The sequence below is a fragment of the Mirounga leonina genome, unplaced genomic scaffold (genome assembly GCF_011800145.1).
Source record: "Mirounga leonina isolate KUSES-001 unplaced genomic scaffold, KU_Mleo_1.0 Mir_174, whole genome shotgun sequence".
NCBI classification, from domain to species: domain Eukaryota; kingdom Metazoa; phylum Chordata; class Mammalia; order Carnivora; family Phocidae; genus Mirounga; species Mirounga leonina.
In genome coordinates, this window is record NW_023270451.1 from 2,108,189 (window position 1) to 2,125,612 (window position 17,424).

The following is a 17,424-nucleotide window of genomic DNA, read 5'->3' on the forward strand; positions in this document are numbered from 1 at the left end:
CTGGGTTGCTCACTTGGTTAAGGGTCTGACTCTTGATTTCAGCTCAGGTCATGATCTCAGGGTCGTGGCATGGGCTCCTTGCTGGGTGGGAAGTCGGCTTGAGATTCTCCCTCTCTTTCTCTCTCTGCGTCTCCCGCTCATGCCCTCTCTCTAAAAAAAAATTTAATTAATTAATTAAAGAAATACATAATTAATTAATTCTTGTTGACTCTTCTGATCTTCTGGACCATTGATGTTTCCTGGTATTGTCTCTGGCTTTTTTTTTCTTTACTTTTTTTAATATAAAAGTTTTATTGAGATATAATTCACATACCATACAATTCACCCATTTAAAGTGTACATTTGTAGTATATTCACAGAGTTGTGTAACCATTATCACAATCAATTTTAGTACATTTTCATCACCTCAAAAAGAAATCCCATGCCCCGTCACACCCCTCAACCCTTGCTAACCACTAATCTCTGTCTTTATAGATTTGCCAAATCTGAACATTTAATATAACTGAAATCATATAGTATGTGGTCTTTTGTGACTGGCTTCTTTCACATAAACTTAGCGTACTGTTTGCCGTGTTCATCCCTAATATAGCATGTATTAATACTTCATTCTTTTTTGTTGCTGAATAATATTCCATTGTACATTTTAATTCAGTCATCAACTGCTGAATCTTGGGTTGTTTCTAATTTTTGCCTATTATGAATAATGCTGCTATGAACATTTTGTACTAGTTTTTCTGTGGATATAGGTTTGCATTTCTCTAACCTAAGGGTTGAATTGCTGGGTCATATGGTAACTCAATGTTCAGTCTTTTGAGGACGTGCCAGACTGTTTTCCAAAGCAGCTGTGCCATTTTCCATTCCCACCAGCAGTGTATGAGGGTTCCAATTTCTCCACCTCCTCACCAATCTTGTTATTCTCTTTTTGATTATGGCCATCCTAGTGGGTAGGAAGTGGTATTTCACTGTGAGTTTGATTTAGGCTAATGATATTGAGCATCTTTTTGTGTGCTTATTGACTATTTAATATTTTCTTTGGAGAAATGTCTATTCAGATCCTTTGTCCATTTTCAGATTGGGTTCTCAGTTCTAGTTCATTGATCAATATGTCTATCCTTCTGCCAGTACCATATGGTCTTCATTACTGTATATTTGTAGTCAGGTTAGAAATTGGGAAATGTGGGTCCTCCAACCTTCTTCTTTCTTTTTGAAATTGTTTTATTTATTCTGGGTTCCTTGCATTTCCATATTAGGATCAGCTTGTCAATTTTTACAACAAAGCCAACGGATTTTGATGAAGACTGTGTTGATTCTGTGATCAATTTGGGGAGTATTGCCTTCCTAACAATATCGTCTTCTGATCCATAAATATGGATACTTTTACGTTTATTTACATCTCCTTTAATTTCTTTCAACAACATTTCATAGTTTTCAGAGTATAAGTTTTGCACTTTATTATTAAATCTATTCCTAGGTATTTTATTCTTTCGTGTGTTACTATAAATGGAAATTTTTTTCTTTATTTCATTTTCAGATTGTTCCTTGCAAGGGTATAGAAATACAATTGAATTTTGTACATTTGATTCACTTTTGCTCTAAGGTAACACTTATGCTGGTAACAGAAAACACCTACAAGAAATAAGGTTTAGAATAGATTATCCTAATGAAATAACACATTATAGCCAAGCAGGGGTTCTGTTTCATCCTGAGGAATGAAATATCCCATCAAAAAGCAGTTGCATAATGCAAAGGCATTTAAATGTATCATATCCATCCCATAGAGGGCTTTTGATACTTAAGTATCTCCCGGAACAGGTAAATAGCATTGTCTATTTCTATTTGTACTTAATTTTCTCCAGCAACAGCTAATAATTAACTAAGTACTGGCACCCTAATTCTCTTCCTTCTAATTTTGACTCAGATGTCAATTCCTCAGAAGGTCTTTCCTGACCCATCTGTGTATGGTTGTCCTCCTGCATTTACTTGGTAACACATCACCAAATTTATTGCCTTAATCACACCTATTACAATCTGTAATTATCTCATTTGTTTACTGTCTGTCTGTACTACATAGTGTAAGTCCATGAGAACAGGGATTTTTCGTGTATTTGCTCACTACAGAATTTCTAATGATTAACACTAATTTTTGATGCACTAGGGAATAAATGGATTTTCCAACTACAAAAGCATAGCATTGATAACTACCAACCATGCAAAGCAATAAACAAATGGCATTGACATTGCACTTGTGAATGCTTTTATGTACACCCCAAAGAATTGTAGAGATATGAATAAGATGGGTCAGAAAGTCTCACTCATTAGCTAAGTGCCCCAACTCCTCACATGAGCCTCAAAGCTTGGGTTCAAAGTCGGCTTCCTACACAAAATGATCAGTTGTATACACCATGGACTTTTGGAGTTGCCCTTCAGTAGTTGAACTCTTGGATGTTAGATTTGCAAGTGTCCATGATATATTTTGTGGCTGTCTGGGAAAAGTCCATGAGAGGATTTTCTTTTAATCTGAGTACATTTAGATTCTAGCAATTCTAGTTGTCACAATATTATTCATTTGATTATTTAGTCTAGTTAGACGTCCTGAAATCTTTCATTCTATTCTGCAATTTCTATATCCATCCAGATTTGTGTAACTTCAAAATATTCTCAAGTCAATTGACGTGCTTGGTGAAGACAAAATACTACAAGAATTCAAAATATGCCTTACATATTTAACTAAGATAAATATAACATTTTAAGAGAGTTCCAGGAAATTTGAGGAAAAGGAAGTGCAGTTTTAGTTATCAATCAACAGCATATTTCATGTTAATTGCAGAAACAGAGGGCTGAATTTAGAGGGTAGGGCCACAAACAGAATGATGAGCCTTTATTGAGCTTTGCAGGTGGGCTGATGGTAGTTATTGTTTATACAAATCCATGTTAATTTGGATTTCTGGCTCCATTTTCCTTTTAAGAGGGGCAAGGATAAGAATCATTCATCAGCGATAAACTGATGTGATAAACATTTAAAGAACTTGAGCTCTTATGTTTTAGAAAATTTAGAAAACCAGTTGATTCAAAAAAGTTTTTCCTATCTAATATTTTACCCAGATTAATTAGGAAACATGATTTTTCCCTAAACATGAACCAGAAAGAATACAGGTAAGAGACTTAATGACTCTGTCTCTGAAGGAATTGTGTGTTATTAATTCTGAATTCCAAAGATTTCACATGGTATCTGACATATAAATGTTTGATAATCATATTGAAAAAGAAAGGACATTATCTTAAAGTAGATTGGGTACTTTCAGTCTTGACCTCATGGGATCTTTAGTGTTGAGGATGACTTCAAGTGGAAATGGGACACAGTTTTGGAGGCCTTGCTTAGTAAAGGAGTCTGGAGTGAGTGCTCTTCTGACTTACATTTCTTTCTCTTGCCTATACCAGACTAGTCAGTATTATAATTGTACTGCCTGTCCTGATCTATTAAAAGGAATCATACAGTCTCTTCCATATCTTAGAATGATATCCCCTTTCCCAATGTGATTTGCTGGATTTTCATCTTCTCTATTGATGTTGGACATGGGGGAGGATCTTGAAACCAAGATATTGAACTGATGCCTTAAAATGTGAAGAGTTCCCAAGGACAAAATAAAGTAGACCTCCCAAGTTAAGCGTCCTTAAATTAGAGACAAAAGTCAAAGAGGCAGGCTGATTTCTTTCTGATACCAATTCCGGTTGTTATGGAGATGGGAGGGGGAGGAAACAGGAGGATTGTGAAATGTGCAGTGGAAGAAGGGGTTACTTATATAAGCTGGTGGCTCATAATATATCCCTTTAAGCTAGGTAGGAAGCATTCTCAACCTGGCTCCCATGGCACTTTGGGAATCAAGGTATCAATAATTTCCAGAAAATTCTGCAAACAAACCTGATAGTTTTTTTTTTGGTAACCTTACTCCAAAACTCTAAAAGACCACAGGTATTGAGAAAGGCCCTGGACCTGGTACTGATCTCCACTGCTCTTTCCCAGGTCATTTTTATTCTAATCTGAACATGACTGCATTGAGAATTCAGATTCAAATCACTTATAATAATTACTGAGCTGTCGCCTCTTGTTCCCTGAGGAATCCCCATCACCCATTCTGATAGACACCATGGGACTTCTTCCACTTCCCTTGGATAAGCCAGTACTTGCCAATGGTTTTCAAGATGCCAAAAGCCACCTGGGCTTATTTTTCTCCTAGAACCAGGTAGTAAAGAGAGACTTGATACTAAATAACTCTTAAGTAAAACAAGCTCAACCATTGCTCCTGGAGCTACAGCCAGCAGAACCTTGGCCTTGACCCTTTAATGAATGGCCCCGCGGGGGGGCGGGGGGGGCGGAGAAGAATCCTCAGGCAGCAGCACCTGCTTCTGGAGAAGGTGCTTGTGCGAGTTTCTTTAGAAAATGGTTTCCAGGGAAACCATATAACTTCTATTCTTTTTTCTTAAATGTATTAAGCACCAAACGTGCCTGCTAGGGCTTGGAGTTCTCCTTTGAAGTCAGGAGCTGCTGAAGAAGAGTGTTTGCATGAAACACACCTACATAGCCAGAAATCATTTTTATGCTTCCTTCACTAAAATGTCAGCTGCATACTCAGCTGGGGAGAATTAAGTGACCTGGGTTTATCTCTGGGGTGAAAGATAGGGAAGATTAACTCCAGTTGCTTGAATTGCTTTTCTTCCCTGTTAGTATGATGGGTACGAAGAAATGATAGTCATGTTCAGATTGAGCAGCTGTGTCTTACGAGTTAGATCCTCTGTACATTAGACTATGTAGACAATAGAATGTCTTTCTGTATATCGTTTAATATGTAAAGAAATATTTAAGCAAGAAAAACATCACAGAAAACTTGCCCGAAGAGTTTCCACACCTACATAGCCCCTTTCATGGCCGAAGACCTTCAGGAGCTTGGTGTACTACCCTGCCCAGGTTTCCAGGGTAGTAGGGGTAGGTCCTGGCAGCCAGGTTTCCAGCACGTGGCCCCGCCTCCCTGATCGTAACTGATTGGCCTAGAGGTGGACAAGCTGAGCCAATCACAACCTTCAGTGTGGTTTAATTGGAACTTGAAGATGCTGGAGGTTTAAATTAGGTGTTCCAACCAGAGGAGGGCTGAGACGTGGCCGTGCTTAGCGACCTGCTCAACCAAGGAGAGGAGAGGGGGTCCGCACACAGAGATACTAGCACACAGAGGAGAAAGGTAAGGCAGAGGTGGGGAGGGAGAGAGATTGGAAAGACTTTTTGATGTTTTTAGTTCCCATTTCTTTGGGAAGCTTGGATGTACTTCTTGATCTAAGGTTTTATGAGCCAGATTTAGATCCTTAAAATAAATCCCACTTTGTTCTTAAGTTAGAGTGGTTTTCTGTTACTTCCAATTAAAAGGCCTCTCGTAAAACACCCAGCTCTGCTAGAATCAGCTTTTAGCACATGTCTTTCCCTGGTCCGGGTTTTGGGTTTTGTCATTTCTGACTGCCTGGGTGCTCTGGTAGGTGTACTTTTCCTGGTATTGCAAGGACACTGACCTCCTTCACCGGCCATTTGACGTGGGTGTGTGGCTTTAGTCATGCGCTTCACACGGGGGGTGGTTGGGTGATCTGCACAGAAATGCTGCTTCACACTCATGTGATGGGTTCTGGTGGAAGCGTCAGTGAGGCTTTTAATAGAACTGCCACCCAGCAGGCTGACCAGAAAAGGGCTAGAATTGAGGAGATTCAGAACTGTCCCTGCGAGGGAGACTTCTGGGTTTAGGGGGACTTTTTGTTTCAAAAAACACAGAATAGTAGATGGAGAGGGAACCTTAGGCAGAGTCCAGCTCTACCTCTTCTTTCTCCAGATGAGAATCCTGACCCCCTGAGGGGCTGATTGGTTTGCCAGGGGGTGGAACCAGGACTCCCCACCTGCAGCAGCGTGTTCTCTGCCCAACCCCATTCTGCCTCTAGCACTTTTTTCATGAAAAGAATATTTAGATTCCTGTGTAGGGAAGGAAAAAAATCCTCTGCCCTCTGCGTGTTCCCAGCTGGGCCTAGGAATTACAATGGCATAAGACAGATTAACAGGTGAAAGCATCCAAGTTTTATTAAATTTTTATGTGTACGTGGAGGGCTTCACAAGAGAATGAGGTCCCAAAGAAGTGACCAGAACAGAAAGCTTTGGATCTTCTAGATAAGGAAATGGTACATTTGGGGAGAAATGGCAAGGCAAAGGGGTTTGGGTTAGGGGCAGTAAATTGTGGGGAGGTTACTAAGATATATATTGGTGAGGGAAGTTAGTGTAAGAGGAGGAGAGTTATTTTAGTGTATTTGTACAGATCCATTTCGGTGGTGAATCCAAGTCTCTGGTGATAAGGATGTGCTTTTCTTCCTGATACAGGGAGGGCGGGCACCTCTCTCATGGAAGCTTTTATAGAAAAGGGGAGCCCGGACCATTCTTGCATCTGCTGTTTCTTAAGTGCTTTCAGTTAAAAATAGTCAATATGCCAAAGCGGCATATTTTGAGGTGGCACGTTCTGAACTCCTTCACCTGAGATCTTGCCTTCTGCACTGTTTTTTGGAATATATCTAATAAAGTACTTATACCACATATATGGCTAGGAATTTTTATGGTGCTTGTAACGAAATTAGATACTTATTTTAAATTTTAAAGCAAATTGAAGAAAAATATGAGTCCCCAGGTAAAGTGAATGAGTAATTTTTTTTTTCAGTAGACTTCTATGCATGGTGTTTGTCTAACTTCAACCTAAGTTATCTTAGCCTGTGTTTGTTCTGACGGCAAATAAGCCATGATAACCTGAGCTTTTTTCCCATGGGTAGAACCATGATAAAATCTAAGTTTTGTCTTTGTACCACAGGACCCTTTAAATCACATTGATTACACACATGATTTCCATATTTACTTCCTAAAATGTTTCTCTCTTGACCCTTCAGTACTCTGTGTGAGATTATGAGCCACTGTTTTGTTCCTGTCATGCCCGTGCTGTGTTCTGGTTCACACCATTGTCTTGCCTGGTCTGTTGCAGAGGCTTTCTGGCCTCTGGGGGGACCCCTGTATTGCATTTGCTCCAAAAGATGGTCTCTAGAATTCCTCTTTTAGTTTGCAATGGACAGGGTATTGGTTTTTGGGTGTGTGTGGGTTTTTTTGTCAGCTTTGCACCCATTTCTCTTTCTTTTGAAAGCAGCCCTTGGATTTTCCGTTGAGGACCCAGCCCCGTTCAGGGAGTGGAGTTTGGGTAGGGCCGACCCCCCCCCCCACAAAGATGGACACTATATTCCACTGGTCATAGCATTTACGTTGGTAATGGGTGATGTTGATTATGGAGAAAGCTGTAGCTACCAGACCTTTAATGGAACTATTGGGGAAGAAGCCTTCTGTTTGCACAGGGGAGACTAAGCCCCTGATGTAAGTCTTAAGCTGTCGATGGCCATCTTTGCTACAGTGTGGAGAGAATCCCCATGAGAAAGAAGTCAAGAAGGGGAAGGTAGTCCTGAGAGATGGTATCATTTATTCTTTGGCACCAGCTGAGCCCGAAGCCAGATGCACCTCTTTACTTTCCAGTCGAGTGCACCAATACATTCTTTTTCGCTCAAGCCAGTTTGAATTGGGTTTCAGTCACTAGCAACCTCAAGCGTACTGGCTAATGCATGGCCAAATCACTATTGTCCTTAAAAGGTACTCATGCTTTTTTGTTACATGCAGAATAAATCCAGCCTCTTTTTGGCTTCAAGGCTTTTTATGATCTTCCCCATTTTAGCCTTCGCTTCCCACTCTTCTGCCATACAGCTGACACTCCTGTGGTGGTGTTTTCGTTGGCATTTCCTCATGTACCTCGCGCTTTTACACCTCACTGCCTTTGTACCTCTCCTGCCCTCACCCATGTGGAATGCTTTTACCCGCATGGTGAGATCCTATGTATTCCTCAAAGCCACACTCACATGTTACCTTCATTAGGAAGCCTTTCCTGGGCCCTGAGTCAGAACTAACTTGTGGCATCTTTGTATTTTCTTGACTCTGTATTTATACCTCTATTACAACACGTCCCAACCTGTCTTCGCTCTCTACTTGAGAGGTCAGCTTTACGTCCTCGCCCCTACTCCCAAGCCTGCAACGGAGCAGGCGCAGTAGATGAAGACGCTCCACCAGGGGTCTCCCGGACAGTCCGGTGTGAATGTGCCTGTCCCCTCCGCCAGATGGCGCTTTACTTATTTTTGTTTCCCCGGATCGCCGAGGAGGGCTGAATGCCCGGCACAGAGTGGACGCTGAATAAGGGTCTGTTAAACGGGGGACTTGGTCTCCCTTTGAAATGCTCTCACACTCTTCACAGTGATTTTCATAATATAGATCTGGGCTTCCACTTTTGGTGAAGGGCTGTAACGGCTGTTGGAGTGGACAGACTTCCCGGACGTGGTTCTTAGAGTTTCCATTTGGCCTGATGATTGCTGCTGAACTTGCCTCTTTGAATCAACTAGACGGTAGGAGGGAGAGAATGAGAAGAAAAAGTGGGAATGCCGCTTGACGCACCAGGGTTCAGTGGGCGCTCCGCTTCTCTCCTCCTCCTCCTCCTCTTCTAGAGCGAAATGCTGCTCTAGAAGGTCTCTTTCTAGATCCTCTGATGACTTCAGGTGTTCCTGTGCCCCTTCTCTCCTCTTCCTCCCTGCTGGGCTACGTGAGCACGGCCCTAAGATCCACGAAACAGCAAGCTTACGTTTAAGAAGTGGGATATCTGCATCAATATGTAAAACACGCGCGGCATGAGTTATGCCTTTGTATTTATAGGGACGCGTCCAACTTTTTGGTCTGCAGGTTCCCTGACAAGGCTGAAAGTAGCAGGCTTTATACACATGGATTATTCTTAGATTAGTGGCCGCCACTGCTGTTTACAGATCCTGGCAATGTTTAGGACTCTGCTATTTTTAGATTCAACTAACATTGCCAAGGGGACACTCTGTGCCCTGCACTGTGCTAAGTTCTTACATGAATTCATTTGTCTTTTTTAATCTTTGGAACAACTCTGAAGTGTGTTAGCTATCTATTGCCACATGAGAAATGACTCAAACTTGGTGGCTTAAAACCATAACATTATTATCTTACGGTATCCGTGGATCAGGAATCCAGGCACAGTTTAGCTGGGTCCTCTGGCTCTGGGTCTCTCACAGGCTTGACTTGAAAAGACCTCTTGCCCAGCTCATTTATGTGGTTGCTGGCAGAATTCACTTCATCTCTCCCTGTGGGCCAGAGGCCTCCCTGGGTTCCTTGCCACACAGACCTCTCTAGAGAGAGGTTCACGACATGGCAGGCGGCTTCATTGAGCTGAACAGGTGGGAAAGAGCGAGCTAGAGAATGCTAGTAAGGTGAAACTCACAGGCTTTTGCAACCTCATCTTGAAAGTGACGTCGCATCATCTTTGCTGTATTTTATTTGTTAGAGGCAAGTTGCTAGGCCCAGTTCGTACTCAAGGGGAGGGAATCACACAAGGGTGTGACACCAGGAGTCAGAGATCACTGGGGACCATATTGGAGGTCTACCTATGACAGAGATAGTTTAAAGCCCATTTTACAGATGAGAAAATTGAGATGCCATTAGAAAAACAGAGATGATTGATGATGTATGTATATGTATTGATGAAAATTCATGTCTCTGAGCTGTATTTCTCAAGCGTAGGTTGGTACATGTTTTCAGCCTCCTTGGAGGTTTGACTTTCCCTACCAACCCATAGAATCTGCCCCTGTGTCTTCTAGAACATTGCTATGCGAAGTGTGGTTCGGGGACCAGCAGCACTGGCTTTGCCTGGGAGCTTGTTGGAAATGCAGAACCTCAAGCCTTGTCCCAGACCTATGGAATGAGCATCTGCATGCCTGGTGATCTGCGTGCACATTAAAGTCGGAGAAATGCTGCTCCAGAAGGTCCCTTTTCTAGGTTGTCTGATGACCGCAGGTGTTCCCACGCTCCTCTGTCTGCTGGCACTGCTCGTTGCTTGCCCTTCAGCAGTAGTGGGGAATATGACCATGTATCGCTGCATGAATTTGAAAACCAGAGGAAATGAAGCCCCTGAAATGAAGGCTTCTTGTCACCTACTGTCTTGTGTAACCAACAAGGGAAGAGGAACAAAGGGTCTCTCTCCGCAATCTTAGGTAGAACAGGAACCCCTGGCCTGCATTGTGACAGATGGCAGACAAACGTGAAAGTTGACATTTGGCTCTGGAATGAACTAGAGCAAATTGGTCCAGCAAGTGAGCCTTCCTAAATTACTTTATTTAGGCAACCTAGATGAATCTGCAAAGCATTATGCTATGTGAGAGTAGGCTGGCACGAAAGACCACATATGGCATGGTTCCGTTTCTATGCAGTTCTAGAAAAGCCAAGACTATAGTGACCCAAAGCATTTTGGTGGAGACAAGGCAGAAACTTACTACACAGAGGCCTGAGGGAGCTTTCTGGAGATGGGACCAGACTGCATCTTGACTGTGGTGGTAGATACATGGGTGTGTATACATTTGTTAAACTCATCACAATGTACATTTAAATGGCTGAATTTTATTTTATATAAATTAACTTTCCATAAAGTTGATGGGGGGGGAAAGGTAAGTAGGAGTTAGTAGCCTTCAGGTCGTGGTCCCAGGGTCCTGGGATCGAGCCCACATTGGCTCTGTATTCCTTGCTGTGCCCCTGTCCCCCATTATATCCTCCCAATCAGGTGACCAGTGCATTATGAACCCAGCCAGACCCAGAGGCCGGTTCCCAGAAGGAAAAAGTCCTGTTGAAGCAGCAGACAGGGAGATTTGATTTATACTAATGAGCGCATGGATAGGAAAAAACCTGACACTCCTGAGAAGTGAAAATGAGGCGGTTTGCACCTCCAAGGGGGATGTCACGTGTGAGCTAGACCTGGACTATCCAGTTCAGTGTGGGCACATGGGCTGTGGAAGATTTGTAGAGCTGAGAAGAGCTGGACCCAGCAAGGCATCCCTTACCGACTAAATAGACAGCATCCCGAGAGGTCTCCCTTCTCTAAGAGCATTGTCATCTTGGGAGACAGATCAGGCCCGCCTTAGTGTACAAAAGATCACAATCAGGTGGGGTTGGGTAAGGCAGGAAACCTTACTGTAGTCGTTTATATGCCAGAAGGTTCTGACAACAGCTCGGATGTCACATGATAATTATTGACTTCACATGATTTTTTTTTTCCCCTTTGAGAAAATTTTCTGAGCTTTTAGTGAGGTTTGATATAAGCGAAAGGATAGGATTATCATGCAGATTGCATTGTTTTTTCAAAATTAAAAGAGTATTTTTTTTCTGTTTTTTAAAAAACTCAAATAATATAAAGTCCTATTTCCCAAGGCTCAAGAGAAAAAAAAAACAAAAAAAATGTGAAGTCAAAAAAAATCACGATTGACAGTTTGGTGTGAATATATTCTCCCAGCCTTTTAATGTTGCTACAAACCTACATTTTTATTTGACTAGGACTGTACCGTAATACTGGCCTATAACCACCTTTTTTCACTCCTCAATAGGTCCTAGATCTACATGGGTCGATACATTTTCATCTTTCTTATCTTTTCAGGGGCTTCACTGTAGTCCATTGTATGAATATGACTATATTAACCAATCCCCTGTTGAGGGACTTTTAGGCTGTTTCCAATTTGGGGTTGTACTACAGAGAACTCTGGTAACTGGTTCTGCCTAGAACTCTTTGCACACTTGTCCAATAATCTCTAAGGGATAAATTCTTGGATGTGGACTTGATGGATTGGAGAACAGGTATCTTCTTAATTTGGTAAAATTTGACAAAATGCCATGCATAAATTTATCAGCTTGTTCTGCTTTCAACAGTGTGATAGAGCGTTCTTTCTCCCAAATTATCACTAACTCTGGGCTTTGCAGATCTTGGCTAATCTGATGGTGAAAAGAAACTTATCTTAATTTGCATTTGTTTAATCAGCAGTGATTTTGGGTCCACTGTCAAATGCTTATCAGCCACATGCATTTTTTTTGGTGAATTCGATATTTTTCTGATAAGGTATTTATTTTTTACTTATTGAATTATTAGAGCTTTTTATATATTAAGTATACTAGCACTTTGTCACATATTTTGCATGCAATGAAATCTTTCTGGTAACAGCAGAAAATATCCAACAGTTTACTTACATAAACTCTGTCCCCCCCCCGAAAAAAGAAACCCCCCACAAAACTGATGATTGTTGACGCTCTATTAGTGTCCTGGGGATGTCATAACAAAATATCACCAACTGGATGACTCCAAACAGAAGTCTATTCTCTCGCGGTTCTAGAGGCTAGAAATCTGACGTCCAGGTGTTGGCAGGGCCGTGCTCCCTCGGAAGCTTCTAGGGGAGGGCCCTTCCTTGCCTTCCTTGCCTCTTCCAGCTTCTGGTAGCCCATGTGTTCCTGACATTAGACACTATAATCTCTACCTCTGTGACCTTCTCTCTCAACTGTACCAGTCCTGTTGGGTCAGGGCCCACCGTCATGCCCTCATCTTAACTTTATTACACCGGTAGAACCTATTTCCAAAAAACCTTGCATTCACAGATACCGGGATTAGGACTTCATATCTTTTTGGGGGACACATTTCAACCCAGAAGAGACACCCGTTATGAAGTGTCTGCTATTCCCAGCAAGCTATAGACTCTGTAAGGACTGAGGCTGGGTCAGTTTTGCTCTATATTCTAATCCCTGGTCCTCAGTACAGAGTCCAGCAGGTTGTGGGAACTCCACAGGTTTCTTAAAGAATTTGACTTTCAGGAATCTCTGGCCTTTCAGAAATTAAAAGATGTGTACAGAGAACACAAGATGGCCTTTCAGAAATTAAAAGATGTGTACAGAGAACACAAGATGGCCTTTCAGAAATTAAAAGATGTGTACAGAGAACACAAGATGTCAATTCTTTCATTTGAATTTACATTTAACAATTAAGATGCAAATACAAGTGGGAGACCTGGACTATCCAGAAGAAGGAATGTCTCAACTTTCTGAATGAGTATGTTTTCTTTTTTTTTTTTTTATTATTATGTTATGTTAATCACTATACATCATTAGTTTTAGATGTAGTGTTCCATGATTCATTGTTTGTGCATAACACCCAGTGCTCCATGCCGAACGTGCCCTCCTCAATACCCATCACCAGGCTAACCTATCCCCCCACCCCCCTCCCCTCTAGAACCCTCAGTTTGTTTTTCAGAGTCCATCGTCTCTCATGGTTCGTCTACCCCTCCAATTTCCCCCCCTTCATTCTTCCCCTCCTGCTATCTTCTTTTTTTTTTTTCCTTAACATATATTGCATTATTTGTTTCAGAGGTACAGATCTGAGATTCAACACTCTTGCACAATTCACAGCGCTTACCAGAGCACATACCCTCCCCAGTGTCTATCACCCAGTCACCCCATCCCTCCCACACCACCCCCCACTCCAGCAACCCTCAGTTTGTTCCCTGAGATTAAGAATTCCTCATATCAGTGAGGTCATATGATACATGTCTTTCTCTGTTTGACTTATTTCGCTCAGCATAATACCCTACAGTTTCATCCACGTCATTGCAAATGGCAAGATCTCATTCCTTTTGATGGCTGCATAATATTCCAGTGTGTGTGTGTGTGTGTGTGTGTGTGTGTATACACCACATCTTATTTATCCATTCATCTGTCAATGGACATCTTGGCTCTTTCCACAGTTTGGCTATTGTGGGCATTGCTACTATAAACATTGGGGTGCACGTACCCCTTCGGATCCCTACATTTGTATCTTTGGGGTAAATACCCAGTAGTGCAATTGCTGGGTTGTATGGTAGCTCTATTTTCAACTTTTTGAAGAACCTCCATACTGTTTTCCAGAATGGCTGCACCAGCTTGCATTCCCACCAACAGTGTAGGAAGGTTCCCCTTTCTCTGCATCCCTGCCAACATCTGTCATTTCCTGACTTGTTAATTTTAGCCACCGAAGGAGTATGTTTGCCAAGGAGTGTGCTTTAGGTTCGCCTAGCACCTGTCTTAAAAATGAGTCTTTGCACATATGCAGACAAGTACATAGACTAGAACCACATTTATTGACCAGAATTATTAGGTTGGGTTAAACAGAAATAAGACAGCAGAACACTTAAAATCCCTCCATTTTTTTCTTTGTATCATAAAACACAATTGACAATTTATTTCATAACCATGGCAAATAGAGCCTAGTTTACCAAATGCCAGAATTTGCTCCAGAAACTTACTTTCTAAATTATTTTTTGGCTCATTTCCAAAAATAATTTCCATTTACAGAGGACTCACAGCCTCCAAGTTATCCTGCAGAATTCCTATATCTAATCTTTCTTTAAAAAAAAATTCATCTCCTATAAAATATATACTTGTTACTTTTTTAAAAGTTAAGCATTTTCTCTAGGGATTTCTATATTTTATCTATAATGTCTCCACTCCCTCACACTTTCACCAAAGCTAGTCAAATACAGTCATTTGGGGCTAGGCCTTGAACACCTGCTTTGCTCTACTTTGAGCGGCCATGGTTCTAGTCCAAAAACAATGGGCCAGTGTTTTAAGTCCTAATGTACGGCCACAGAGATGAGGTATTTTAATTAGAACAGAAATAACATTTTGATCTGGGCACTTTATCTGAACTCATGCATAGTCCAAATGTAAAACTGAGCACCAAAGCCATTATTCAGATACATACATTTCCAGCTTCATGGGTTTGTGACCTATGTAGTCCTGTGCTTGGTTTCATGTTCTGCTGTTGCCATCTTGAGTTTCTTAATAATTTTTGAATGGCAAGCCCCCACATTTCCATTTTGCATTGGACTCTGCAAATTATGAGCTGGTCCTGGACACACACAAAATCTGCTTTGACCTGAATCATCTGACTTGTAATCTCTGTTTTCATCTGGCAGTGAAGATTGAGTTGTGGGTAGTTCCCCGAAATCTCCTCCCAGGAGGAGATGACCCTGGTTCTAGAACGTTTTCAAAGATCTAAAAGTTGTGGGTCATGTGATTCCCTGGGAGTAATGAAGGAAGGAAACACACAAAGGTGATTTTTATCGGCAAATCTGAAGAGTTAATGTTCTACCTTCAGTGAAATATGGAGGAATGAAGCCCAATGTGATGTGTACCAGCCTAAGAACCTGTTCGTTTGAAGAGAAAATAGGTATGCCCATGTGCCAATAAGCTAAATATAAATACATTCCTCTGTAATTCTTCTATCAAAGATGATGATTTCAGCAATTCAAATCTGTGCAAGGCCACGCTCCACTGCTCTTTATAAGAATAATGAATACATCCTCTTCTGAATTAGAAAGCATCATTCTTCCTATTCTTCTTCAAAAGAATGGTGGGGAATAGTTGTTGTAAAAATGCCATAAAACATCTACCTTCCATTAGGACAGAGGATTAAACATTTCATTACAGGGCATGGTCCTCTCTACAGGAGGACAGAGTGTGATTTTAAAAGGACAAGTTGTCAAGGAAGAGTTCTTTCTAGACCCCTTACGAGCCGGGGGAAAGGCTCAGCAGGCAAGGAAGCAGAGTTACCTATACCTTCAAAGGGCTTTTGCATATACAAAATGAAGGGTTTGGGCTACACCGAAGTCAAACAGGTATCTATTTAGAAAAATTTTAAATTAAATATCTATTTATATCTGATTGTGTTTAAACGTAGACACTGTTAACAGAGTTATTTCTAGGTAAAGTAGTAACTATACGTAATTTTAAAATACTTTATAAATAATGTAACGATCTTTCTCTACGGTTAAACAACGCTTCCAATAAATAGCAGAATATTTAGGAGATGAAAATAGTTTTTAAAGAAGACATTTCAATTTCTAGGAAATCTGAAGAATATGTCAGAGTTTCAAAGTCCTTTAAACTGAGAGATGGCCAGGGCACGTAGTGTTCTTCCTAACTTGAAGTACTGTTTAGATCTCAAAGACCTTCTTCCATTGAAAAAGAAAGAAAAAACTGCTTAGGCTAAAATTTAAAATTAAGGCATTTGGAAACAAATCCATATTTCCTAGAATGTCCTCTTTAATAATACAGTTAAAAAAAAAAAACTCCACCAAACATTTTTACAAATAAGTACCTAAAATTCCAGTAACCCTAGAGGAGAAATTGTTTTTCAACTGCTGTTTGAATTCTAGGGTCGATGTGTTCTTGAGGATTTCACAACTTGGGTAAAAAGTTGTGGGAGGGTTAGCCATTAAGGAAGAAGGGAGGCAGGGAGGAAGATAAAAAGGTAAAAGAAAAAAAGAGTCCCTTTAGTTTCCTCCTGTTTCCACGGTAGAAAAGGCTGGGGTAACTGTACTTGACAATTTACTCTTGGGCAGAGTTGAGACTAATGGTCTCATCTCTGCTATTCCTCTTTGTAATCCTGCAGCCAGACCAGCAGGGAAGGGTCAGGGCACAAAGGTTCAGGTTTTCCAGTGTGTGTTTGTACGTCTTGGTTGTATACTGTAAAAGACCCTAATTACAAAAGACAATGGAAAGGCTAAGTCTCCTTCCTTTGCTTTTAGCAAATCGCTAACCTCTCCAGACATGGAGGGGGATGTTTGGAAGTGTCTTTCCGGGAATGAGAGAAAGGTTACGGTGATGACATCTTTTTCTCTCAAGGGCTTGAGGAACCCAAGAATAACCAAAATTGAGAGTAAACCCAGATGAAAAGAGATGTCACCAATTATTCTCAAGAAGCACTCAATAATAAGATAGTCAAATCAGCAGGCACAATGAGGAAGTAATGTGTTCAAACTAAGAATGTTCTCCAACATCACCGAGGCGAATGAGAAAAAAAGAAACCTGCGCATAAGCCTAAAACCGAATGTGGCTTAATCTGACATGCCAGTGTTTTCTTCCAGTGAAGAGTTCAGCCAGGAACAGGGCTGTCTTTCTGAGGTGCCAGCCTTCATGATGTCCTGTGACATTTTAGATCCGAGTTCGATGACAGACATGCTGACTTAGAGCTTTAGGACACGAACTAGTTTTGCGTTCTAGCCCGGAGAATTAGGCTGAATGTTTCTCTCCTTGTTTGATGCCCAGAACAAGATGCAGGAACCAGTTAAACTGCACCGTCCATCCTTTGTCCCTGCAAACTTCGATCTGATCAAGGAAATACTTCTTAGCTTCCTCCTCATTCTTCCCCACTGTTAGGGCATCCCGAATATATTCGATATCTTCTTTGCTTGTTAACTGGGGCATTCCCGTCATCAGCATCATGGAGAACAGGATGATCAGCAGGTTTGTGTGGTGACGAAGGGCTAGGTAAGCCTTGACGCAGACGTCCTGCATAAAGGAAAACGAAGTGCTGTTACCATTGTTGCATTAACTAAGTGGGCTGAAGACCATGGGGCTGTCCTGAAATTTACATGGCGTTATCCTGTCCTCGTGGGTGGAAGCTGTCACCAACAGGG

At 41.4% G+C, this 17,424-nt stretch overlaps 1 protein-coding gene and 1 long non-coding RNA gene across 4 annotated transcripts in view; one reads left to right on the forward strand and one right to left on the reverse strand.

Annotated features, from left to right (window-relative positions):
- LOC118020628 overlaps window positions 1–17,424 on the forward strand; it is a 45,340-nt gene that overhangs the window by 13,217 nt on the left and 14,699 nt on the right. The window lies entirely within an intron of this gene.
- Window positions 16,027–17,424, reverse strand: part of PIK3CG (phosphatidylinositol-4,5-bisphosphate 3-kinase catalytic subunit gamma) — a 33,373-nt gene continuing 31,975 nt past the window's right edge. For all 3 annotated transcript variants that reach the window (XM_035020367.1, XM_035020369.1, XM_035020368.1), the window contains exon 11: window positions 16,027–17,296. In XM_035020367.1, coding sequence (XP_034876258.1) covers window positions 17,018–17,296 — 279 coding nt within the window. In that variant the 3' untranslated portion in view covers window positions 16,027–17,017. The remainder of the gene's footprint in view (window positions 17,297–17,424) is intronic.